The sequence below is a fragment of the Coptis chinensis genome, chromosome 6 (genome assembly GCF_015680905.1).
Source record: "Coptis chinensis isolate HL-2020 chromosome 6, ASM1568090v1, whole genome shotgun sequence".
Lineage (NCBI taxonomy): Eukaryota > Viridiplantae > Streptophyta > Magnoliopsida > Ranunculales > Ranunculaceae > Coptis > Coptis chinensis.
The window spans coordinates 72393444-72419259 of record NC_141461.1 but is presented as its reverse complement, the minus strand read 5'-3'; the positions used below and the strand labels follow the sequence as shown (position 1 = coordinate 72419259).

The window sequence follows — 25816 nt, the reverse complement described above, 5'->3', positions numbered from 1 at the left end:
AATAGGATATGGCTGCATCAAGAGTGGTATAGTGGATGTGTAAAGGCACACATGCCTGGGGTCCCAGGGCTAAACCGTTAGCATATGACATACAATACCTTCTTATTTTTAAAGCATTACATACAATAGTTTTTTTTTGGTCGGTAAGCGAATTACAAGACAATAGTTGAAAGGTGATAAAGTAGGCATTTGATAGTTAGATATTCATAATTAAACCGGTAAAAGAAAGTAATTTCTGCCTAAGATTCGCATGACCTTGTTATTGTGCTGCAGCCACTTCTGCAGTAGTGATAAAGTAGGCATTGATAGTTAGATATTCATAATTAAACCGTTAAAAGAAAGTAATTTCTGCCTAAGATTCGCATGACCTTGTTAATTGTGTTGCAGCCACTTCTGCGGCAGTGATAAAGTAGGCATTTGATAGTTAGATATTCATAATTAAACCGGTAAAAGAAAGTAATTTCTGCCAAAGATTCGCATGACCTTGTTATTGTGCTGCAGCCACTTCTGCAGCAGCTGCTGCCAGGTTTCCTCCCTTCAGTGCCTTTGCTAAAACTCCACCCTCTGCCATTGCAGCTGCAGCAACCACGATTTTGGCTCGCTGTTCTGCCGAACTTGGCAACCGATTATCTTGCAATAGACGGCAAAACAAAAGAGTTACATCATCTTTTTGTTTTGGGGCAGCCCCCTCCTCAAATAAAGACCAAACTTCCATCGAATACTTATGCTCAAGGCAATTGTTCTTGTACAAATACTTGGACCTGTGCCCGAGTAGTTGATTTTCATTGTCGAATATCGAAATCATTTCTTTCGTTTGCTTCCAAGAACCACCAAACTCATCATATCTTCTGATCATGCTCATACCAAGGTGCAGAATGTATGTGTAAAAGTATTCCCCCACTTGAAGAATATGATCAGGTCTGGTTAAGTAGATACTCACAGGGGAATTAATAATGTAGGGGGATTGTATTGGGAAAGAATCTCTCTTACTCCTCAGGAACAACAGACAGTATTCGTCTCTAGGGGTGAACACGACTCCTTCAGGCGCAAGCTCGGTCATCTGCAAACATGCATATACATACGAAGTCCAAATAAAGGTCTTCAAAATTACCACAAATTAAGTATTTAAATCACTAGGTGTTCCTGTTCAATTGAATTTGCATAATATACAACAGGCAATAGAAAATGCAACTTTAAGATGTTAATATCAAGACTACTTAACAATGCCGAGCAAAACACTAAAGCTAAAGTTGAATTTCATTTATATGTAGTACTTTTATCAAACCAGAGATATATGTCTCAATCTGCAGTAGGCACTGTAGGCCTCTAAGTGCACCAAATACTAAATCTAACTTCAGAAAAACGGAATTCGGTTAGCATCAAGATGTCATTTTGGTTGTACAAATGAGGAGGACTTAGACCATATACTGTGGAAATGTTCAGTAGCCAAAAGGATGTGGAGCTGGTTAGCAAAGGAGTTCGGCTATAGACACAACTTCAATGATATGCGTCAAGCTATAAAGAAGGGAAGAGGGAGTAGTCCAGCCAAGAGACAAGTGTGGTCTGCCACCGTCGTGTTAGGGATGGTTGAACTCTGGAAATGCAGAAACAAAAGAGTCTTTGAATACAAGATGACAAGCCAGGAGCAATTGAAGCAAGAGTTAAGAAGGCAGGTGTTGAAGACAAGATGACAAGCTAGGAGCAATTGAAGCAAGAGTTAAGAAGGCATGTGAGTAATGCTTACTCACTCTCTAAAGGCAGAACTTGTAGGTCTGGTGGTGACAACAATTTCTTGCTGAAATGGGGACTACCAGAGAGAGTGACAAGAGCACCACGAGTAAGAGAGACGAAATGGGTTGCACCTGAACAAGGAGTGATCAAGATCAATGTGGATGGGGCAGCATAAGGCAATCCTGGAAGGGCAAGCATTGGTGCTATCTTCAGAAACCATTTGTGTGAGTTCCTACTAGTTCTCAGCAGAAACATAGGGATCACAACCAACTTCATCACAGAATGTACTACAATTCTAGAGAGTGTACCTAGAGCTAGCTGGCACTCGAAAAAGGATGGACAGAAATTTGGCTGGAATCAGATTCAGAAGCGGCAGTAAAGGCCTTTGGTACCTCGCAGTTACCTTGGACGATGCTAACAAGATGGGACCTGTGCAAAGGGTAGCTCACTAAATTCCACATATCCCCAATTTGGAGGGAAGCTAACTTCTCGGCAGACCAAGCTACCAATATCCCCAAGTATAAGAGAAGGCCAGTTCTTAAATGTAAATGGATTCCCCCAGTGCATGATTCAGTTAAGCTAAATTGTGATGGCTCTATGAGCAAGGATGGACTAGGATATGGAGGTATGGGCCGTGTGTTGGAGTTATCCCTCACATGAGGAGAGAAAGAAGTTCAGTTTGAGTGAAGAGGTCTGAGCGCGCATGCACTCAGATTGGTCTTGACCAAGGAGCGCCCGTGCCCATGCCGTGAACAACTTACAAGATACAGGGGTAGCGTCGCTCGACATTAGTACTTGCCCAAGCGCCCGCCCATGTCTATTTTCGTAGTTTCTGGTTGCTACAGTAACCGCGAGATTACGGGTTACTATATATACAGAAACAAGGTTTTGGAAAACCTAAGCTAACACGAACCAAGGCAACACAAGAGAGAGAAAACCCAATCTTGAAAGCAATCAAGATTGAGAGATAACATTTACAGAGAAAAAAGCCTGTAAAGAAAGAGGAGTGATCTAGTAAGGTGAGAGACTGAAAGGAGTGATTGTAATTTTCCTTCCTACTTTATAAAAGGATTAGTTCTTGTGGAAGTAGGCACCATTGGCCGAACCACGGTATATCTTTGTATTGTGGTATGCTTGTTCTTCTCTTTACATTATTATTTGTTGCTGATAGTTGTTTAGAGAGTTGGGCATGTTAGGTTGGTTTTAGTGGATATTTAGAATTGTCTGGAGATTGTTGTTGGTTCAAATACAAGTTATCTGTGTAGTAGGGATCGATTGGTATCGTTATTCTCCAACAAGTGGTATCAGAGCATTGGTTAGATTAATCTAGGTTGTTATCCAAACCTTGCTCGGAAGGTGTTTGACAACATTCCTGAGAGAATATTTGAGTTGAAATAACTTGTAGAGATGGACCATTCTAGAAACACTCGCATGATTAGTCTGAATAGAGCTAACTACACCATCTGGAAAGCTAAGATGGAAGACAGTGGATTGACGACAGTGTCTTCTACCATGTATCCCAAGAGACTACTGCTTTTGGCTTGTAGAAGAAACTCGAAGACCTCTATGAGAGGAAGTCGGCCGAAAATAAAGTACTGCTCATTAAGAAGTTTGCTAACACGAAATACAAAAAAGGTTCTTCAATGTCTGAGCATCTTAATGAAGTCCATAATATCATCAATTAGCTGCATTTGATGAAGATTAATATGGGAGACGAAGTTGAGGCTTTATTCCTATTAACCTCCCTACCTGACAATTGGGAGACGTTAACAGTTTCTCTTAACGGAGCTGCCAAAGATGGAGTTATTTCCATGGAGATGGCTACCGGGGCATTGTTGAATGAGGAGACAAAAAGGGGTTCACGAAGCAGCTCCTCTCACTCAGAGATACTTGTCACAGAGAAGCAGGAGAGAGGTAAGAGCAGAAAACTATCTCATTCTAGAGGTGATGACAGAAGCAAATCTAGGGGTGAAGCTAGAACTTATAAGGCAAAGAGACAGTGTTACTATTGTGCTACCAAGGGTCACTTCAGGTATGAGTGCAGAACACTGAAGAGGGATGAGAAGAATAACTGTGTACATGAAGACATGGTACAGAGGAACGGAAACACAGGCAGAGATACTACCGCACTAGTCGACGATGGTCTAGTGGGAATTGTGTTAGAATGTGGTGTGTGCTGTCTTAGTACCTCATGCCAAGATACAGAGTGGGTGATAGATATAGGAGCATCCTATCACATCACACCGCACGGGGGATTCTTCACTACCTACAACTGTGGTGAATTTGGTGAGGTAAAGATGGGTAACAGTGGAGTCTCAAAGATTGTAGGCATTGGTGATGTTCATGTAAAAACCAATGTCGGCAACACTGGCTACACCTTGACACTCAAGGATGTAAGACATGTCCCTGACATTCGGCGAAACCTGATTTCCTTTGGGAAGTTAGATGATGATGGCTTTCAAAACTCGTTTGGTAACAGGGTATGGAAACTGAGCAGAGGTTCCATTGTAGCAGCCAAAGGGAAGAAAACTTGCTCTCTTTACAAGACACATGCTAGTTTGTGTAAAGCAGAAGCAAATGCGGCAGAAGAAAAAGCTTCCTCCGAACTATAACACAAGAGACTGTCATATAGGTGAAAAAGGCATGGAAGTTCTTGCAAAGCAAAAAGCCTTGCCAAACATAAAAGGTACACATTTAAATAGATGTACTCACTGTTTGGTAGGAAAGCAACACAGGGTGTCTTTCTAAAGATTCCCGTCTCACAGAAAGGACATTGTCCTTGAGCTAGTTCACACTGACTTATGTAGTCCTATGAGAGTAAAGTCCCACGGGAGAGCTTTATACTTCTTGACTTTCATTGATCATGCATCAAAAAAGATATGGGCATATAGTCTGAAGACCAAGGATGAAGTACTTGGCGTGTTCAAGATTTTCCATAGCATGGTGGAAAGAGAGACAGGGAAGCCTTTGAAGTGTATTCGCTCAGATAATGGGGTTGAGTGCATTGGGTCGTTTGAAGAGTATTGCCAGAGTGGATTCGTCATGAGCAAACTGTTCCCAAGACTCCGCAACAAAATGTTATAGCCGAGAGGATGAACCGGACCATTGTAAAGAGGATGAGATGCATGTTGTCTCACTCTAAGTTACCTAGAAGTTACTAGGTAGAAGCAATGCGTACAGCCGTGCATGTGATCAACCTATCGCCGTCAAAGCCTCTGAATAGTGATTATCCAGAGAGAGTATGGTCAGGCAGAGATGTTGATTATGGATACTTGAGGGTATTTATTCATATTCCCAAGGATGAGAGATCCAAACTTGACAACAAAGCCAAGTAGTGCATTTTTCTGGGTTATGGGGATAAGAAGTTTGGCTACAAACTCTATGATCCAATTAACTAGAAGGTAATCCGAAGTTGAGATGTTGTGTTCTTGGAAGACCAAACCATAGCAGATTTCGAGGAGGGTGAGAAGCTACAAGCTTTCACTAATGATCTTGTTGATTCAGAACCAGAAGTTCCTATTGTGGAACGTGCAGAAGGCATTGAGAATGCAGAGAACCATGAGTTTGAAACTCATAATGATGATCCTATTGCTCATGATGGGATAGAACCTATTAATATAGAAGATGCAGATGAAGTGCATGAACCACCACCTAAACAAGCATAAATGCATCCTCCTGAGGCACCAGAAGATGGGGCAAGGAGGTCAGACAGAGAGAGACAAACTTTAACCAGGTATCCATCATATACGTATGTTTTACTATCTGATGGTGGAGAATCTATATACTATCAAGAGGCTCTTAAAGGTACAGGCAAAGAGAAGTGGTTGAAGGTCATGCATGATGAGATGGATTCTTTACATAAGAATCACACTTATGAGTTAGTTGAGAAACCGAAAGGAAGAAAAATTCTCAAGAATAAGTGGATCTACAAAGTCAAGCATGAGAAGAATAATCCACACCCAAGACATAAAGCTCGCCTTGTTGTGAAGGGATTCGGTCAAAGGAAAGGGATTGACTTTGATGAAATTTTCTTTTCTATAGTAAAGATGACTTCTATCAGGGTGGTATTGGGTCTGACCGCAAGTATGAACCTAGAGGTTGAGCAACTAGATATCAAGACAGCTTTTCTTCATGGAGACCTTGAAGAAGATGTCTACATGGACCAACCAAAGGGGTTTGAGGTCAAAGGCAAGGAGCACCTGGTATGCAAGTTGATAAAGAGTTTGTATGGGTTGAAGCAGGCACCGAGATAGTGGTACATAAAGTTTGATTCCTTTATGGTGAAACAAGGATACAAGAAGTCTGCTTCCAATCATTGTGTGTTTGTTCAGAAATTTCTAGATGGGGATTTTATAATGCTCTTGTTGTATGATATGTTGTATGATATGTGGATGATATGTTGATAGTTGGCCCAAACATCAACAAGATATCCAAGCTGAAGAAAGACTTGAGTAAGTCCTTTGAGATGAAGGATTTGGGTCAAGCAAATCATATACTTGGGATACGGATCACTCGTGATAGAAAGAGTGGGAAGTTGTGGCTTTCTCAAGAAAGCTACATTGAGAAGGTGTTGAAGAGATTCAACATGGATCAAGCGAAGCCAGTCAGTTGTCCGCTTGGTGGCCAGTTCCGCATGACCAAAGAGATGTGTCCAAAGGGCGAGCATGAGCAGAGTCAGATTGAAAAGATTCCTTATGCATCCGTAGTGGGCAACTTGATGTATGCAATAATGTGTACAAGACTGGATATTGCTTTCGCTGTTGGTGTTGTAAACCGATTTCTATCAAATCTGGGGAAAGAGCATTGAGAAGGTGTTAAGTGGATATTGAGATATCTTAAGGGCACTTCCAAATTGTATTTGTGTTTTGGATGAAATAAGCCCTTACTTGAAGGCTACACTGATGCAGACATGGCAGGTGATGTTGACTTAATTAAGTCTACCTCCAGTTATCTGGTTACTTTTGTAGGGGGAGCAGTTTCTTGGCAATCTAAATTACAAAAGTGTATTGCCCTCTCCACTATAGAAGCCGAGTATATTGCAGCCACTAAGTGTTGCAAAAAGATGCTATGGATGAAGAGGTTTTTCGATGAACTATGGCTAAAGCAGAAACAGTTTGTAAGTTCTATGTGACAATAAGAGTGTCATCTATTTGAGCAAGAATCCGAGTTTTCATTCTAGATCCAAGCACATACATGTGCGTTATCATTGGATTAGAAAAGCACTCGAAGACAAGCATTTGTGCATTGAGAAGATCCATACCGACAAGAACGGGTCAGATATAATGACCAAAGTTTTACTGAAAAGTAAGTTTGATGTTTGTTGTGCTACCTCCGGAATGGTAACACACTCCTCCTGTTGATTTGGAAATTGCATAGAGGTATCCCCCCTCACTGTTTGGGAGGGGGAGATTGTTGGAGTTATCCCTCAAATGAGGAGAGAAAGAAGTTCAGTTTGAGTGAAGAGGTCTGAGCGTGCGCGCGCTCAGATTGGTCTTGACCAAGGCGCGCTAGCGCCATGCCGTGAACAACTTACAGTACATTGAGGGAGCGCGCGCTCGACATTGGTCTTGCCCAAGGTGTGCCCGCGCCAATGTCTATTTTCGTAGTTTTTGGTTGCTATAGTAACCGCGAGATTGCGGGTTACTATATAAACAGAAACAAGGTTTTGGAAAACCTAAGCTAACACGAACCAAGGCAACACAAGAGAGAGAAAACCCAATCTTGAAAGCAATAAAGATTGAGAGATAATCTTTACAGAGATAAAAGTCTGTAAAGAGAGAGGAGTGATCTAGTAAGGTGAGAGACTGAAATGAGTGATTGTAATCTTCCTTTTATAAAAGGATTAGCTCTTGTAGAAGTAGGCACCATTGGCCGAACCACGGTATATCTTTGTGTTGTGGTATGCTTGTTCTTCTATTTACATTATTATTTGTTGTTGATAGTTGTTTAGAGAGTTGGGCATGTTAGGTTGGTTTTAGTAGATGTTTAAAATTGTTTGGAAATTGTTGTTGGTTCAAATACAAGTTATATGTGTAGTGGGGATCGATTGGTATCGTTATTCCCCAACACCGTGATGATCATGGTAAAGTTCTTTTTGCTTTCACAGGAGGAGGTTCAGTTAGCTCTATTCTATTCCAAGAACTTAAAGCTATTTAACAAGGTTTGATTTTATGTTTAGAGATGAATCTCAAAAAAGTCACTGTAACATCTGATTCTTTAAAGGCAGTTCATATCATGACAGGAGTAGAGTGTACGCCTTGAAGTTGCAGTAATCTAGTAGCTTCTATTCGTAAGTTGGTTTCAAGCATGATGGAGATTAAGTTCATCCATGTATTTAAAGAGGTGAACAGAGCAGCTGACCATCTAGCTAGGTTGTCTTCTTCTTATAAGGATGATGAACGTTATAGTTTTATCCCTCCTCTAAGTAGTGTACTTACTACTTGTAAAGGGGCGTTTTTCCCTTACATATACAGGGGGAAGAAGAAAAGGTTTGGATTTGGGAAAGACCGAGTTCGCTAAATAGCGAGCTGCCTACGTATCTTCTCTTGATTCTGGGGGGAGAGAAGAATCGGGTCTCACGTAGTTCATGTAGGTGGTATTTATAGGTATAAGAGAGTGTTGTTCTTTGAGACACGTGTACTTTTGTATACAAATGTAGGGTGGAGATTACGAATGAGTGTTAGGTTGGTTCTGGTAGGAAGGCGGTGATTATTGGGAGTGGGTGCAGTAGTTCATAATTCCCGGTAATTGGAAGTACAAATATGGCTTTGGTAATGATTACCCTTGGATTAAGAAAAATGTCTTTATTCGAAGCGTTCTGCTTTAGGTCGTTCAGTCTTCTTGGAACGTTCTTGAGCGAGCTGGAGTGTACCACCTACATAAAGCGAGCTGCTCGCGAGTCGATCTTGGAGGACGATGTCCTGATTGCGCTGCGATCTCTACTTATGCTTAACGCGTGCTTAATATTCTTTAATGAGGATATTACTCCCTTACACTGCCCCCTCTCAGTAGATTGTGCTGTACATTAAAGCGATCTGCTGAGAGAAAACAGTAATACGTGTTGAGCATGAGTGGAAGAGTAGCTGGTGTAAGTTGAGTAATTGGCATGCTGTAACGTTTGAATTGGGTTGCACGACGATTCGATTGGAAAACAAAAGTTGTCAGGTGATTAGCATGTGACCGAATCATAGCAGTTGGTAGAGAAACGTGTCGCCGCATTTTCTGGAATCGTAAAAAGACAGGTCCTTGAGCCACGTGTGTGGGCTAGGCCGTAGGTTGTAATCATAACTCCTTGGTAACTGAACGGGCGATTGCACAAAATCAAATTTGGGACAACTGCAAAGTTATTTTTTGTTTTCAGTCTTCAGCAAAACTGCAAGCTAGGGTTTCTCAGGTGAGTGTTTCTGCTGCTGTTGCCTTTCCGTTTTCCATTTTCTTTCATCTTAGTCAAGCGTTGTGTGTTTAGTAGATAGGTCGGTGTTAGGCTTTATTATTTAAGTTTGGGTAGTCGGTAAGAAGAAAACGTAAAAATGTCTGACTTCGACGATACTCTATCTGAAGAGGTTCGAGAGGTCTCTTTAAGTTGTGGTGAGTATGAGGATGATAAGGAAGAGTCAGTGAGTCTTGGTAATCAATCTGAGCATGGAGAGGAAGTCAGGGGAGATGATGGTAGTGTACGATCTGGCTCTGTTGGTGCTGTGGCTAGCACGTCAGGTCGTAGTGAGAGGTCATCTTCAAGTGGGTTGCCCCCTAGGACGGTAGATCGTCGTGCAGCAAGTGCATTCCCCGAACTGAGGGCAGCTTATGGGATAAATGTACCGGACCTGGAGATATACGAACCAAGGTCGAGTGAAAATGTGCGGAGTGAAGAATACAATCCGCCGAATGGTGGGGTAATAATCTGTGAGGGCCAGCTGAGAGCGCATATGCAAATACCGTTCTCGAAGCTGGTTTGTGACTTTCTAGCTCATTGTTGGAAATCCCCTTATCAGTTTGTTGGTAACACCTGGCGGCTATTCAGGGTGTTCGACCTGCTGAATGCAAGTGGCGAGTACCACATAGGGGTATCTGATATTACTGAGCACTTCGTTGTAAGGCGATCTGGTAATTTCAATTTTAGCTTGCAAACTATGACAACGCGTTCTGGTGTGATCGACGGTGTAAGCAACGAGGCTTGGACCAAGAGGCCGTTCTTAGTAGGCAACCATCGGTTAGCGAGTGTAGGTTGCAAACTAGGATTTGCAATATCTCCGATGGGTGGGAGTGTCTTGTACATGTCATTTTAATGGGTGAGTTGTTACTATTCTAACTGACCTGTGTCTTTGCTTTGCTTATAGATTTTTCTGTCAAAACACGAACTGATCGTAGGGAAATAGAGAGGTTCGCGCGGTTGACTCGAGTGCAGAAATAAGCGAAGCTGCCTGAAGTTGCTCATTTCTTTGTAGAGAAAGGGGGTCCAGCGATCCGGGAGAAAAGAAGGATTCAGAAGGATCGAGCTCGAGGTCAAGCTAGGAAGGAAGTGATGGAGAAGCGCGCAAGTGATTTGGTAACCAGGGAGGATAGAAATTGGGGTCGTGTTAGTTCCAGACGACCCTTAGGAGGTGCTGGTGCCTCAGGTGCGGGTGGGTCAAGCTGGCGACCTGAGGGTGGGTCGATTGATGCTCCTGTAGAGCTGGAGATGGTGGTCTTCAACCCTCGTGTAAGGAGCAGGTCGTCGAAGTGGAAAGCTGATGTGTCTGAGCAAGACGCTGTAAGGGTTGCGAAAGCTACGAGGCATGCTTTGGGGGAGAGTTCTAGCACTGGGGGTGGTTCTGGTGGTGGTCGAATTGGTGGTACTACCACTCGCAAGACTCGGGCGAGACCGGAGCAGGTTCTGGATCTGGCTACTTTTGGAGCTAGGCCGAGCTCGTCGCCGGTGGTGCGAGAGCCTAGTCCGCCAGCGAAGGCGAAGAGTTCCTGTAAGGCGAGTGGGAAGTCAACTATGACTGCTGAGGACTTGGAGACCCAACTTGTGTACCTGGATGACAACGGGTGCGGCAGATCTTGGAAGCTGGATCGATTGCAGCTTCAGGTCGAGTAAGGTAGCGGCCTGTCTGCTTGATCATATAACTTTGGATGGCAACCGTAAGGAGCTGGATGAGAGGGGGTTCGAGGATAACTTAAAACAGATGGAAATCGCTCAATGTCTGGTACGTGGGGCTGTCCTGCTTTAACTTATTTGCTTGCTTATTAAACTTGTTGCGAACTGATTATTAGCATATGTGTGCGTCTATGGCTTGTGAGTGGATTTCAGAAGCTGAAGGAGATTGCCCAGTTCTTTGAGACAGATAGGGAAACTGTGGTGAAGCTGATCGAGGAGCTAAAGAATGTTCAGGACGCTGCTAAGATCGAACGCGAGGAGCTTGAAGACCTGAAGAAAACGCACCAAGCTCTTAGTTTGGTGAAGATGCTGAAGGATATTGAGACGGAAGATCTAAAGCTGAAACTTCTGTGGTCTTTGAAGAACGTTAATGCAGCATGACCGTGGAAATTGGTAAAATTTGAATGAGTGCGCGACCGCAAGGGAGTTTCTCAAGACGCTACTAAAGCTTATGACAAGCTGGATGCTGACTTTGTTGATCTAGAAGCTGATTATAAAGCTTTGAAAGAGGAGCATGGACGTTGTACTCTTCGTCCTCCAGTGGTACCGGTACAGGGAGATACTAGTGGTGCTCTTACTTCTTCCATCGCTGCTCCGGAGATTGTTGTGCCTCGCACTGAAGCTGCTGTGTCTGATGTTTTTATGAGTCTAAATCTGGACGGTGTGTCCATAGTAGTGAGGGGAAAGAAACTGAAGTTGACAACTCGCTGGTGGCCGGAGGTTTGGCCGTTATGCCTGGAACTAGCGAGTTGTGATGTAAGGTTGGTAATTTGAATGGTTGTTAGTTGTGATACAATAGGACTGGTTTCCCGGGGTAACCTGGGCAGTTCGCTTTTCTGATTTCTGTTTGATAATACTGGATGACCATATGATGATGAATGTTGGTTAGCCTAGTTAGATTTCCTGAGTAGACTCAGCAGCTCGGCTGACCTGTGAACTGTGTTTGGGTCCGCCTTAGCAGATCGCTTTTTGCTTATATGTTATGCTTATCACTTGGTTCTTTGCTTTGTAAGACTCTTGTATGGTTAAATGTATGAATGGAGGTATCACTATATCTGTGTGGCTGTGTAGACGCTTCCTTGTGACCATAGTTGACTTTAAATAACTTGTGATCATTAAATGGGCGTCCTATCCTTACTAGGGCCTTTAGCGTTGTAGGTCGCATGTAACGCGAGTTGGTGATTCGTTAGGCATTGCGGAGATAGTAGGACGTAGGTCGATATCTCTGTTCTATAGAAGTGAAACAGTTCTGCACCTGCATGCCACGTGTAGGCAAATGAGCGGTTAGCTATGTGCAATGATGGCTGCCAAGTGGCCTGACGTTTGGCGTCTCGATATAATTATGATGTACCTAGGGAAGATACATTATTACACAATAAGTAACACTATTTGTAGAAGAGCAAAGGCATTTGTTCCCATTTGCTCTTCCTGTTACTGCATTTCTTCGTCTCCAACCTGTGCTGCTTCATCTTCTTCGCTGCTTGTTCAGGTACGTCTGTCTTCTTTATGTGGCTACCACATTTGAACAAAAACTAATGTTTTGGCAGTTAACTCGCATATTGTCATTCTTGCTCGTAGATTACACTATGGCCAGGTGCCACAGATATACAAGGGGAGAAGGAAGTTTAAAGGAGACCTCTCCTCTAATAATGGAGGAAATGGAATTCCATCCCCACGTGCATGGTGATCGGGGTAAAAGAAAAGTTGTTGTTGTAGAGGCCAAAGGGAACAAGCGACCTAGAAGATCAGGTCGTTCGACTGGGGGCGTTGTGTTCAGGTCGCCCCAGTGCAAAGCGTAGCGACCTGGGGCAAAGTCACCATGTCGCTGGTGAGAGTTCGTCTCCGCGTCTGAGTGATGTGGGGAGCGAATTCTACTACATGGGGAAGACAGGGAAGAAGCGTGTGGTGAAACGCTCTGATTGCAGCTTCCACTCGGCACCCATAGCGACCAGTCTTCTAAAGGGGATCGTGTTGGATGGTGACAGGGCTGAGGTAAAGGATGAAGATATGGATACGCTATTGGGGACCATGGACATGGCTGCTTGTTTGGTGAGTAACTTATGCATGATGTTTTTGTTTATGTTATTTGGGTAGTTTTGACTTTAACCTTGTACTTGTAGTTTTTTGCAGGGTATGACAAGTTGAAGAATGCTGTGCAGCGCGCCGATACTGACACTAACCCGCACGTCGAGCTAGGATGTATGCGAGCTGCGTGGGGAGTTGACAAGAAGAAACTGGAGGTGATGACCAAGAAGTGTCAGGATGCTGCTGAGGAGAACGCTGTGTTGGTTAATGCTATGACTGATTTGCAAAGGGAGCTGGCTAAAGTGACTGAATATGCCAAACAATGTCAGAGGGTGGCGCACAAGGTGCAAGATGCGTATACCATGGCCTGTGTCCAATATGTTGAGCTGGACGAGAAATATCACTAGCTGAAAAAGGCGAGTGACGGCGGGGAACAGGGATCAGGTATGCGTGTGGTGTTGAGATCTTCCAGGCACACCCCTTCGACTAGCGCTGCCCCGAAAGATAAGCATGTTGTGACTGATTCTTGATTGTGATGTCTCTTCTTGTCTTTGTCAGTTGTGGGAATTTTATAAATATTTTGTAAGTTCACCTCTCTTATATGAGAGTTAACAATAGAGCTGTGTCTTCAGGCTTGCCTGAGCAGTTCGCCATTTTGATACCGAGAACTGGTTTCCACGAGAGTGGCAGTTCGATATTTTGTTAACATGTTAGAAGTATCGATCTGGATTTCCTGGGTAGACCCAGCAAATCGGTGAATTAGTGTCTTGGCGTTAGCCGAGTATTCCCCTTGAATGTGTATGGAATGCATGTTTCTGCTTAAATGTTTATAGCTAGCACCTTGTTTATAATGCGTATGGGATGGAATGGCTAAGGAACCTGTGGTTTATCTTAAAGAAGCATTACGCTTGTAGTTATCGCTTTCTTTCGTGGATGTTGCACTCTGTTGTAAGGCTCATTGAGAGTACTCTCGTCGAGCTGAGCTTAATATTAAGGATTTCTCACTAGGTGAGTTGGGAAGGCGTTGGGGCCTGTAAGCTGGAGAGAGCGTTTTGCCCGGAGACAGCGTGTTGGCTTAAGAAAGCGTGTTGCTCACTGGGAGCGTTCTCACTGAGTCGATCCTAGAAGTATAGGTTCTTGACTAACGAGATTCGGAGAGGCTGTGGAGCCTGTAAGCTCCTGAGAGTGTTCTGCTCACGGAGAGCGTATGGGCTTATGAAAGCGTGTTGCTCACTAGGAGCGTTCTCGCTGAGTCGATCCTAGAAGTATAGGTCCTCGATTAGCGAGACTCGGAGAGGTTGTGGAGCCTGTAAGCTCCTGAGAGCGTTCTACTCATGGAGAGCGTGTGGGCTTATGAAAGCGTGTTGCTCACTGGGAGCGTTCTCGCTGAGTCGATCCTAGAAGTATAGGTCATCGACTAGCGAGACTCGGAGAGGCTGTGGAGCCTGTAAGCTCTTGAGAGCGTTCTGTTCACGGAGAGCGTGTGGGATTATGAAAACGTGTTGCGAGATTTGCCATTGCTAGTAAATGAAGTGAATTGTAATAATAAACAAAAGTAAATTAACTTTGAATTTACAGTAAAAGAAAACATGGAATATACGACAATGTAATTTTATTGATAAAACTTCTTCAACAAATAAGTGTTCCAAGGTCGTGGTAATAATTTCCCTTCTTGAGTTTTGATCAAGTATGCTCCGTTGCCTACAACGCGTTCCACTATGTATGGGCCTTCCCAAGTTGGTGCTAATTTGGAGTCATCTTGAGTCTTTTTCAAAACTAGATCGCCAGGTTGAAAAGATCGAGGATGCACTCGCTTGTTGTAGGACTTCTTCAGAATTTGCTGATAGGATGCTACTCTGATGGCAGCTAGGTCGCGCCGTTCTTCCAGCAGATCGACCTCTCGTGCTAAGACAGAATCGTTGCTTCCAGACTCGACAAGTTCTGACCGAGTAGTAGTGACTGTCAGCTCGGTGGGAATAACGGCTTCTGTGCCGTAACACAAGGAGAATGGCGATTCGCCTGTACTTGCGCGAGCTATGGTGCGGTGAGCCCACAAAATGTTTTCTAGCTGATTTGGCCATTGGCTTTTGGTCTTCTCAATCTTTTTCTTCAAATTTTCTAAGATTGATTTGTTGCTAGCCTCAGCTTGACCATTACTTTGTGCGTACTGGGGAGTGGAAAATGCATGAACTATCTTCCACTTGGCCAGAAATTCTTTGACCGTTTTGCCTTTAAACTGTGAGCCATTGTCCATTACCAGTGTGTGCGGCAAACCAAATCTGGTGATGATATGAGTCCAGATGAAGTTTCTGACATGTGACTCTTTGACATTTGCGAGTGGAATAGCTTCGACCCATTTAGTGAAATAGTCAGTTGCAGCTAAGACGAAGTGGAACCCAGTACTTTTCTGTGGGATGAATGGTCCCATGATGTCCATGCCCCACATGTGAAATGGCCAAGGGCTCGCGATGCTAATCAACTCACGAGCTGGTTGTATGATGTTGTGGCCAAAGGTCTGGCATTTGACGCACTTGAGTACATATGCTTTGGCGTCGATCTGCATGCAAGGCCAAAAGTATCCCTTGGAGATCGCTTTGTGAGCCAAAGAGCGACCTCCCGCATGGTTTCCACACTCTCCTTCATGGATCTTAGCGAAAATCAGTTGGCCTTGTTCTGGGCTTACGCACCTCAAGTGAGGGCCGCCAATGGACTTTCTGAACAACTTGCTATTGAGCACGTAGTAACGGCGCGCCTGATATGGGATTTGCCTAGCCTTGGTACGCTCATCTGGGAGCGTGCCGTGTTGGATGTATTCAATGATGGGCTGCATCCATGTTTGGCTCATCTGATTGGCAGAGAGCGGGCATAGGTCGCTGATTTCTAATACATGGTCTACTTGATAAGCAGGTCGGTCAACTACTTCAATGAGTAATTGTCTAGGGGCGCAGTTCGGTGTTTGAGTGGCCAAATAAACTAGGCTGTCTGCGTGACGGTTCTCGTCACGCAAGAAGTGGTGTATTGTGACTTTTTTAAAAGAAGGAAGTAACTGATTAACGACTTGAAGGTATTTAGTAAGGTTACCTTCATGGGTAGTGTACTCTTTTGCAATCTGGCGAACAACCAGTTGCGAGTCACTAAAGACCTGAAGCTCCTTTACACCGAGCTGCATCGCCATGCGAAGTCCCATAATTAACGCTTCATACTCCGCTTCATTAGTAGAGGTCGCGAAGTCAATGCGAACTGATTTCTCGACCATGGCTCCATCTGGGGATGCTAAGACGACTCTGACTCCACTTCCTCCAGGGTTACTAGAACCGTCGACAAAAAGAGACCATATTGATTTGGTGGCTTCCTTCGTGGGTATGACCTCTGCTTCTAGTTCCCAATTTGGGTCATCGACAAGGAAATCTGCTAGGAAATCAGCCACGACCTGCCCTTTCTGTGAAGTGCGAGGGACGAACTCCATGTGGTGTTCTCCGAGCTCTTCGACCCATACTGCCATGCGAGTTGTCTTGTTTTCTTTGTGAAGAATTTTCTTCGAAGGTAGGTCGGTGAGAATCTTAATTGGATGTGCTTGAAAGTAGGGCCTGAATTTTCTTGCCGAGTATAACAATGCGAGTACTGCTCTTTCAATGTACGAATAATTTTTCTTAGCTGGAGTGAGCGTCTTACTTGTAAAATAGATCGGTTTCTCTGAGTTGTTTTCTTCTTTGAAAAGAACCGAGCTAATGGCAAAGTCTGATACCGCCAAATATAGCCCCAGCGTTTCGCTATCTTTAGGCTTGGCCAGGACGGGGGGTGTAGTCAGGTACTCTTTGAGGGTGGAGAACGCTTGGTGGCATTGATCGTTCCACGAAAACTGCTCACCCTTTTTAAGAAGTTGCAAGAAAGGTCGGCACTTGTCTGATGCCCTTGATATAAATCGGTTGAGTACCGCGACCATTCCTAACAACTTCTGAATTTGCTTCTTTGTCTGGGGATCAGGCATGTCCAAGAACGCTCGAATTTGGTCTGGATTAGCCTCGATCCCTCTTTGTGATACTTGGTACCCAAGGAACTTCCCAGAAGATGCACCAAAGAGGCACTTCTCAGGATTAAGCTTCATTCGAGTTCGGCGCAACCTGGAGAACACTTTCTCGAGATGAGTGAGGTGGTCTTCCGCTCTCTTGCTTTTGACGACCATGTCGTCAATGTAGACTTCCATGGTGTCACCTAACATGTCCTGGAACATGTCAGTGACGAGGCGTTGATATGTTGCGCCAGCATTCTTAAGTCCGAAGGAGAGGACGTTGTAACAATAGATTCCTTGTTCCGTGATGAATGATGTTTTCTCTTGATCTTCTTCAGCGAGTAGGATTTGGTTGTATCCACTGTACGCATCCATGAAAGAGAGGAGCTCATGGCCACATGTCTGATCTACGAGTCAGTCTATGCAAGGTAGAGGGAAACTATCCTTTAGCGTTTCCTGATTAACGTTTGTGAAGTCAACACAAAGATGAACTGTGCCATTCTTTTTAGGAACTGCGACGATGTTAGCGATCCAGTCTGGATAATCTACTTTTCTAACGAACCCGACTTGCTTAAGTTTGTCGGCTTCATCATTGATGGCTTTCTGGAATCGCAGGGATAGTCGGCGAGGTCGTTGCCAAACTGGTCTGGCATTAGGGTTCACATTTAGTCTATGACACGCAACATTGGGATCTATTCTAAGCACATCGACATACGACCAAGCGAAAATATCTTTATTTATGGCCAAAAAGTTTACAAGCTGGGCCTTGAGTGTGGGGTCAAGGTTAGCCCTTACATATACGAACTTGGGATCATCTTTAGTTCCTAGGTTCACTCGCTCTCTGTCTGCATGCTGAGATGTTGTCTTTGGCTCGGATGCTTCCTTAGTTGGTGATACTTTATCGATCTGAGGGAGAGTGGAACTGGTTGCACAAGCTGGAGCGATATCTGTGGTGACGACAACAGGGGCTGGAATGGCCTCTGTGGTCATGACAACAGAGTCTGGAGTGATCTTCGGAATTGATATTGGTTGTGCGAAACACGACGGCGTGACTTCTGGGGTGCTGAATGGTGGGATGACGACAGTGGAAGCGACCTCTAGGGTCTTGACTGCTGGATTGACAACAACTGACGTGACTTCTGGGGTCCGACCTGGTGGAGCAACAATGGTTGGATTGACTTCTAGAGTTGAAACAGACGACTGGACCTTCTTGTTGGAGCCCCCAATGAGCTGTTTTGGTGCTTTGGCTCTCACCTCGGCAACTAGGTCTTTGGCCATTGTATAACTGGTGGGCTCGTTCTTTGTGCAAGTATGCAGGTCAGCGGTCTTGTTTGCAGAGAGGATTTGATTACAATGATAAGCCTCGAGTTGATTGCTTCGAAGCTCCATTATGCCTCTTGGGCCTGGGAAACGGAGGACTTGATGCAACGTGGATGGAATAGTTTGCATTTGATGAATCCAACGCCGCCCTAGAATAACATTAGAGGACGATTTGATGTCTAGAACGCTGAAGCATGTATTGAAGCTGACTTTGTCCTCTCTAGATCCCACTGAAACTGAAAGTATGATATCGCCGATTGGGTCGGCCCTGGAGCCATTAAACCCATAAAGAGGAGCAATCGGATCTATAAAGACTGACTTAGGTAAGTTCATTTCTTGAATTGTATGATAGAAGAGAATGTAGCACGAACTGCCAAGGTCTATCAGGACGCATTTGACTGTCCAGTCACTGATCTTGACATGGACGACAAGTGCATCATTGTGAGGGAGGCAAACCTTGTTGAGGTCGGCCTCGATGAAAGTAATATCCCCTGCACTTCGACCTGAACTTCGCAGGGCGTGTGACGCTTGTGAAGAAAAATGATAAACTTCTTAAAGTGCGCCGACACGCCTGCGTTTCTCCCTGGAAAATGTCACGGAATCGTCTGAGAAAGTGATCCTATGAATAGTTCTTGCGTTGTCGCGATCTGATGAGTGTTGTCGGCGTTCAAGGCGAGAACGGTCACGGTCTGGGAAGCGGGGACGTCCTCTGCTGCGGGAGTGAGCTTGAACCTTGTGGTGGTCCTGGCGAGGTGGGGATCTACTGCGCACTCGGCAAGCCATGAGTTTATGGCGTAAGTCGTCGTCGGCTATGTTAGTATACGGTTTGATATGCCCTGCTTCGATGAGATCTTAGAGGTAGTGTTTTAGCCCCCAGCATGCATCGATCTCGTGACATTTGGCTCGGTGAAATGCGCAGTATGGTTTGTCAGGTCGGTCCACTGGTTGCCTCACATCAGGTCGGAAATATGAAGCTCGCTTGATCTTTTCTAAGATGTAACTAGGCAAGCGTGTCAAGACGGTGAACTCTCGGTTGTTATTCGTTCTGTTACCCGGCTTCCGCTCTTGCTGTCGGGGGCGCTTTTTGGAGACTGGGGGGTCATCTGATATTGCTGCGACCTCTTCTTCTTCTGGTAGGCCTTGACGCTTCAGGCCTTCCTGCAACTTTATATACCTGTCGACTCGAGCGTAAAGCTCAGATAACATCTCAGGGCGCTCTTTCATCAGCGATCTGGCGAGTGTCGTGTTTCACAAACGACAAGCGTTGTAGAATGCCAAGGTGGCGAAAGACTCTTTCAATCCTGCTTCCATGCACAGTAGTTCGGCTTTGAACCGACCTAAAAATTCACGAATTGTTTCGTCTTCACCTAGTGAGAGCTGGAACAACGAGTCCAGATCAGCCTTCTTACGTTTATTGTGCACGTATTGACTAGCAAATGAATCGGTAAGTTGTTCGAAGATCTCTATCGAGTCTGGCTCGAGTAAGAAGAACCAATTGAGTGAGCCATCTTTGAGACTGGCTGGGAACAAACGGCAGTGGAGGTGATCGAACTCTGGTGCACTATACAGTGTCAAGCTTTGGATATAACGAGCCACGTGTTGACCAGGGCATGTGCTGCCATCGTACATCGGAAAACGTGGCTAAACAAAATCCTGAGGAGAGGGTTTATTTAGTACCTCTGTGGTGAATGGCGATGTGCGGTACGTCTTGAGCATTTTCTGGACGATCTGGGTTACGTCTTTTCTTACTGCGCTTTGGCCGATTTATTGCGATAGTTCGTTAATCTGCTGATTAACTTTGTTGATGCCATTCTCGGCGATGTTCCCAGCTGGTTGTTGTTGTGCGTCTACTTGTGCATGAAGAGCAGCATTTTCCTGCCGGAGCAAGGAAATGCTTTCATTTGTTAAGTCTAGCTGGTTTGCGAGGCTTTGAACTTGAGCTTCGAGGCTTGCCATGTGTCACGCCCCGAGACCCCAGCACACATCCCAAGGACGATGAGTGAATCTCGAGGCCGACAGCATCACAATTCTACCGAAATTTCGACAGAGTTTCCTTTGTTTAATCGATATTCGTAAACCCTAAAACCTGTCATAAACCTGGACATTTCATAATACCCTTCCAACAACCATATATATACAAAATCTTCACCCTATACACCACTGTGATGCCCATATACATATCCCAAAATGTTTATGATGAACTACACTCCAATACATCAAATAAATACATCAAAATGAGCGGAGCTCTATATATATACAACCAAAATGACTAGACTATCTCTATACAACCAAAAGTATGAACTTGACTCTGTCCTCGTCAAGCATAAGGAAATCCTCCCAAATCCCCATAACCGTCATCACTAAGGTTAGGGAAAACCTCCTCCGCAACTGGCTCGTCTGAAATGTTAAGTAGGATGAGCAAACAACTATGCCCAGTAGAAACGCACATAGCCAATAAATAGTTACTTATAGAAAACATTTAAAACATGCAGGGTTTCCATAAAAGTATTCAAATATCGTGACTATATATATACATCACTAACTAGCAGAAATCATCTCGACATGCTTCATTGATATATAAAATATAGTTTTTCACAATCATCATACAACTATTGTGGCGGGCATCCTGATCCTATTAGAATGGTGAGGGTACAACCGGTACTTCCCGATCACACGAGGCAATCTCGGTTCAAGACTTTCTAGTGTGAACCATGACCGTTGTTTTTTCGATTTTATCGGAGGGGAGTTGAAATGCCGTTGTTGTGTTCGTAGACACACAAAATCCCCAAAGCTTTTTAGGGCTCGGTGGGCCCCGTGACCACGACCCCCATGGGCTGTCACCTAACTTACGGTGGTCAACCGTTCGACGGTATAGACCGCTTCAGATCGGGATCGACACACATCCAGAGTGGACTAAACTCTCACTCCTCGCGTCTAAATCTCATCGAGGTAGCATGTAACCCCACACAAGCTAATCACCATACAAAAGTGACACGCAAGCATGGTTATCTAGAAAAGTAGAAAAGGAATTCCCGGACTACATCCCGGTGATGCATCCCTTTAAAGGTGAATCACCACCTCGAAAGGTGTACACCACGCTTGGTTGGAATCGAAAATGCTGCCTCCTCGAATCGCGACAACAGCAGTTCCTTCTTTATATGAATTCACAATTCCTTTTCTAAATCCCCTCGTGATAAGCATAGTAATATCTATATATATACTTGTATTACCGATTGTTTTCAAATACTCTAGTTACATATTTAGTTTTTCTTTTAAAACTGTTGATTCTGCAGGTGTGAGTTCCTAGATTTCCCACTATCGAGTAAAAACAACCTATGACTCCTAAACGGGCCAGTCATAGTAAATAACAACCGATGATTCCCAAACGGGATAATCATCGTAAATAACACAACTATCCAGGAACAATCGTAACCTCCCACCTAGTTACAAACACCGGGTAATCCTCACCGCAAGATACAAAATCCATCTCTCGTCTCCTTCGAGACAAGAGACGCGAACCCTTCCTAAAACCAGTTTTCTCTTTTAACAAAGAAAACAAATCTCCATTACCCGATTTTACCAAAAAAAAACCATTTCACACTTTAAAGCTATCTATATATACGGTTTATATCGAGGAAATACAAATTGCAAAACATGAATATCATATATACATGCATGGTTGATACGCAACTATCTATTTCCTATTTAAACAATTCAAATCATGCATGAAAATAAGCAGACCATATCTTGGTATGTAGGTTCCTATCTTAGCAAGCTCCGTTCTCCTCAAGCCCACTTAACTAAATCCAGCCCGCTTAACCGAATCAACTCGAATTCACTCCTATAACAGCATATACATATACGTCGATTATTAGAATTGATCAAACAACGAGGAATTCTTATCTAGTGCAAGCCGAGAAGAAATCTCGACATTAAGAATTGGGTTTCGGATAAATTTTCATCTAACACGGATTAGCGAGCTCTGAGGCCATTTAAGCATTGTTACTCTGACGGTCTCTACGGCTATTTCGGGCCATTGCAGGCCCTCATATCGACGCCAATCCTATCACATCCCAATTCCAAGTCCAAATTTCAACTACAACCAATTCTACACCTCTCAATTCACATTAATTCTATTAATAAAATCGGTGGGTGTTCCTTATCCCTCGATCATTACTCAATCAAATCTTAAACAGTTATAAATCGACATAAATCTCTCGAAATTCACATTATCAGTTATAAATTGACATGAATCTCTCGAAATTAGAGTGAATAACTCAAAATTCTTACCAAGTCGGGGCAAAATCGTTCCTTGCTTTCTCCTCCACCAAAATCGCTCCACTCTATCTCCACCAACAGCCATCATCGACATTACAAACACCCTATTCAATTAATTCCATCCATACACCCCTATTAAATCGAAATCAAGTTTACACTATCGATTGGAGAGGAACTAACTCACCTGTCGCCGCGATTTGGCTTCGGTATGCACGAATTTCCAGGAGATTTCGAATTCTCTCACTTCAGTTTAGTGTTTCTAGGTTTGAGTGTGAAGAATTGAGGGTTGGATCGATGGGAATTGAGAGAATTTAGGTTTATCTCTCCTAGGGTTTTTAAAAGGTGCGAAAATTGGGGAAGAAGAAGAGAATTTGGTTTCGCGATTTTGGTTTGGCCGATTTTTTTTGTTTTTCCTGTTTTCGCGATTTTCGTTATATTTGAGCCGATATATTTAGGCCCAAGCCCAATATATTCCAATTTAAGCTTAAGGTCCTAATTAACTTCTAACCCCCACTAATTCGACTTAGCGTCTTGATTATTTTTCTGCCCATCCCGCTAAATTTAATCTTCTATATTCTATCTCACCGCAGGCTATAACAATAACCCACTCATGCGTGTAAGCTGTTAACTCGTCGTGCCTTTCAAGACGCTAGAAACCGCTTAACCGCCATTTTGGTCAAATTTTTCAGATAAGATTTGCTCATCTAACGGGGCTTAGGAGTCGGAGTTAAGTTTCCTTAAGTTACGTACGTTTGAAATATAAACCCGACAACCAATTTACATAAACGCCCCTAGATTTAATATGAAATTTACAAAAATACCCTTAATAATAATTCAAGACTTTACACCATGCTTCGTGGGCTTGAGAGTTTTGGTTTTTGAGTTTTGATTTATGTGAAATTGGTGTCTCAAGTAATCGAGACCACAGACGGTGCCAATGTAAAGGGGCGTTTTTCCCTTACATATACAGGGGGAAGAAGAAAGGGTTTGGATTTGGGAAAGACCGAGTTCGTTAAGTAGCGAGCTGCCTACGTATCTTCTCTTGATTCTAGGGGGAGAGAAGAATCAGGTCTCACGCAGTTCATGTAGGTGATATTTATAGGTATAAGAGAGTGTTGATCTTCAAGACACGTGTACTTTCGTATACAAATGTAGGGTGAAGATTACGAATGAGTGTTAGGTTGGTTCTGGTAGGAAGGCGATGATCATTGGGAGTGGGTGTAGTAGTTCATAATTCCCGGTAATTGGAAGTACAGATATGGCTTTGGTAATGATTACCCTTGGATTAAGGAAAATGTCTTTATTCGAAGCGTTCTGCTCTAGGTCGTTCAGTCTTCTTGGAACGTTCTTGAGCGAGCTGGAGTGTACCACCTACATAAAGCGAGCTGCTCGCGAGTTGATCTTGGAGGACGATGTCCTGATTGTGCTGCGATTTCTACTTATACTTAACACGTGCTTAATATTCTTTAATGAGGATATTACTCCCTTACACTACTACTGTCGAGGATGACTTGTATGTTACTTATTCTAGATTCTAATGTAGGTAGAGGTCTGCCTAACCTCATCAACGTTTCAAAAAAAAAACAAACTTCTTGGCAGACCAAGCTGCCAATTATGCACTTAGTCTTATAGATAACAATAGCACGACTTTGGTAGGAAGGCCTATCTGGATCTCTAAATGGGAAGTGCTAGAACAAGTTTATTTTAGGTTTGATTAGTGTTGTATGTGTTTTTTTGCAGAGAAATACGTTAACACAGCATTGTATAGAACACCACTCCTCCCCCTCTCGCCTTTTTCCTTCTCGTTTACTTCTAAATACAAAGTTAGCTTACTGAGGAAAAAAAAAAGACTGCGGTTAGTTGTGGCGGCAGTGTACATGTAAATGAAAATGACTCTTCGTGTTGTTTAACATGCATATGTGGAGAACAACCATGGAAAAGCACTTACCTTGTTTACCACATACAAAGGAACCCACTACTACAGTGCACAACTCAATATTAAGTTCAGCGGTTTAAAATATTACCTAGGAAATGCAGTCTTGACCAGTGTTAGGGAAATCGGCTTAGGCGGCCGACTACTATGAACTAACTAATATGAAATAAATTTAAATTAGCACGAAAAACTAATATGAACTTCAAGCAGCTAAACAAGTGGAACTACCATCTTAATTTGCAATTGCAGACATTGAAATGTGTCCATGTGCAAGTGAAATCAACTAGCAATTATAGAGTTATAGCGCTTAGCAAGATAAAAAAAATAGAGTATTACCGGAGGAACCAGGACTGCTGGACCAACGAACGGCCTTTCCCTATTATCCTTTTCCAAATACCTCCAATAGCTTTGGTCCATAAAATCCTTTACCAGTTCCCTCATCAGGTCACGCACTTCAACAGAAACCAGCTTACAGCTTTCGCCAACACTCCCTGACCCTGACAAGTGTATTTTCAGTCTTCTAACACCACCATACCTCATAATTTTCTTACAGTAACTGCACTGAGATTTCTTGCGATCGTCAAAAGATTTTCAATAATTCCAAGCAATGTCCGGCTTATGTGGCATAATGTTATCGGGTAAACCAGCACAAGTCAAAAACCCACAATAACTTCTGCAAATTGCAAACAACACATAATTAGAACCATTTATTTTCTTAGGATTATTCTATGCTCATTACATAGAGAAATAACCCCACAAATTCACACCAACCTGAAGTATTAAAATATATAATACCAAGACAGCCACATATAATTATGAACACCACGGAGAAAGTTACGTTAAACTACAACTTTTGGTTGGTAGACTAAAGACATCAAATTCTCATTATAAAAACAAAGACAAAAACTGATGGACTCGGTTTCGCACAAATACACAAACTAATGGAGCCAAAAAAAAAAACCCCTCTCCCCAAAGGGGTAACTTGATTAGAACAAAATGTCTGTCTGTGTTTCTGTCCGTCTCCCACTCTCCCCAAACCCTTTAACACTCCAATTTCTGGTTTCCTTAAAACTTCAATTCATGTTAAGATTTTAACCAAGAGAATCTAATGGAAATAACTAAAGGTTTAATTTTGAACTACGTACCCACTAATGCATACAACTAATTTCTTTCTTTGGATAACTTTTAAGAGACTTAATTATTAGGCTTATAGGCATGGACAAAAAACATTAAAAAAAGATGACTTCACCAGAAAGCAACACGAAAAAAATATATATCACCTTAATTAATCAACATATTATTATAAGTTTAAGCAATGAGATGTCGCATGAAATCATCATTACGTAAAAGATATTGGGAAGAGGAGAGAAGGTGGGAAAAG

The 25816-nt window shown here is 43.3% G+C and overlaps 1 protein-coding gene across 4 annotated transcripts; it reads right to left on the bottom strand.

Moving 5' to 3' along the window:
- Positions 1-302: 302 nt before the first annotated feature.
- LOC147494334 (uncharacterized) lies at positions 303-25816 on the bottom strand. Of its 4 annotated transcripts, none has more exons than XM_086568443.1 (3): positions 25716-25816; positions 24772-25108; positions 303-1060 (listed from the first exon to the last, which is right to left on the bottom strand). In XM_086568443.1, the coding sequence occupies exons 2-3, from the start codon at positions 24973-24975 to the stop codon at positions 488-490; spliced, it is 777 nt and encodes a 258-aa protein (XP_086424569.1). In that variant the 5' UTR covers positions 24976-25108; positions 25716-25816; the 3' UTR covers positions 303-487. The 4 variants fall into 4 exon arrangements, 2 of the variants coding, with proteins under 2 accessions (XP_086424569.1, XP_086424568.1); XM_086568442.1 differs by lacking the exon at positions 25716-25816 and adding an exon at positions 25207-25609; XR_015199568.1 differs by lacking the exon at positions 303-1060 and adding an exon at positions 20180-20621.

Bases quoted from the DNA above. Each gene is read 5' to 3' on its own strand.
- LOC147494334 (XM_086568443.1), bottom strand. From the start codon at position 24,975: ATGAGGTATGGTGGTGTTAGAAGACTGAAAATACACTTGTCAGGGTCA. The intron at 1,061-24,771 runs GTAATACTCTAT...GCATGTTTGCAG, and splicing joins CAGCAGTCCTGGTTCCTCCG to ATGACCGAGCTTGCGCCTGA.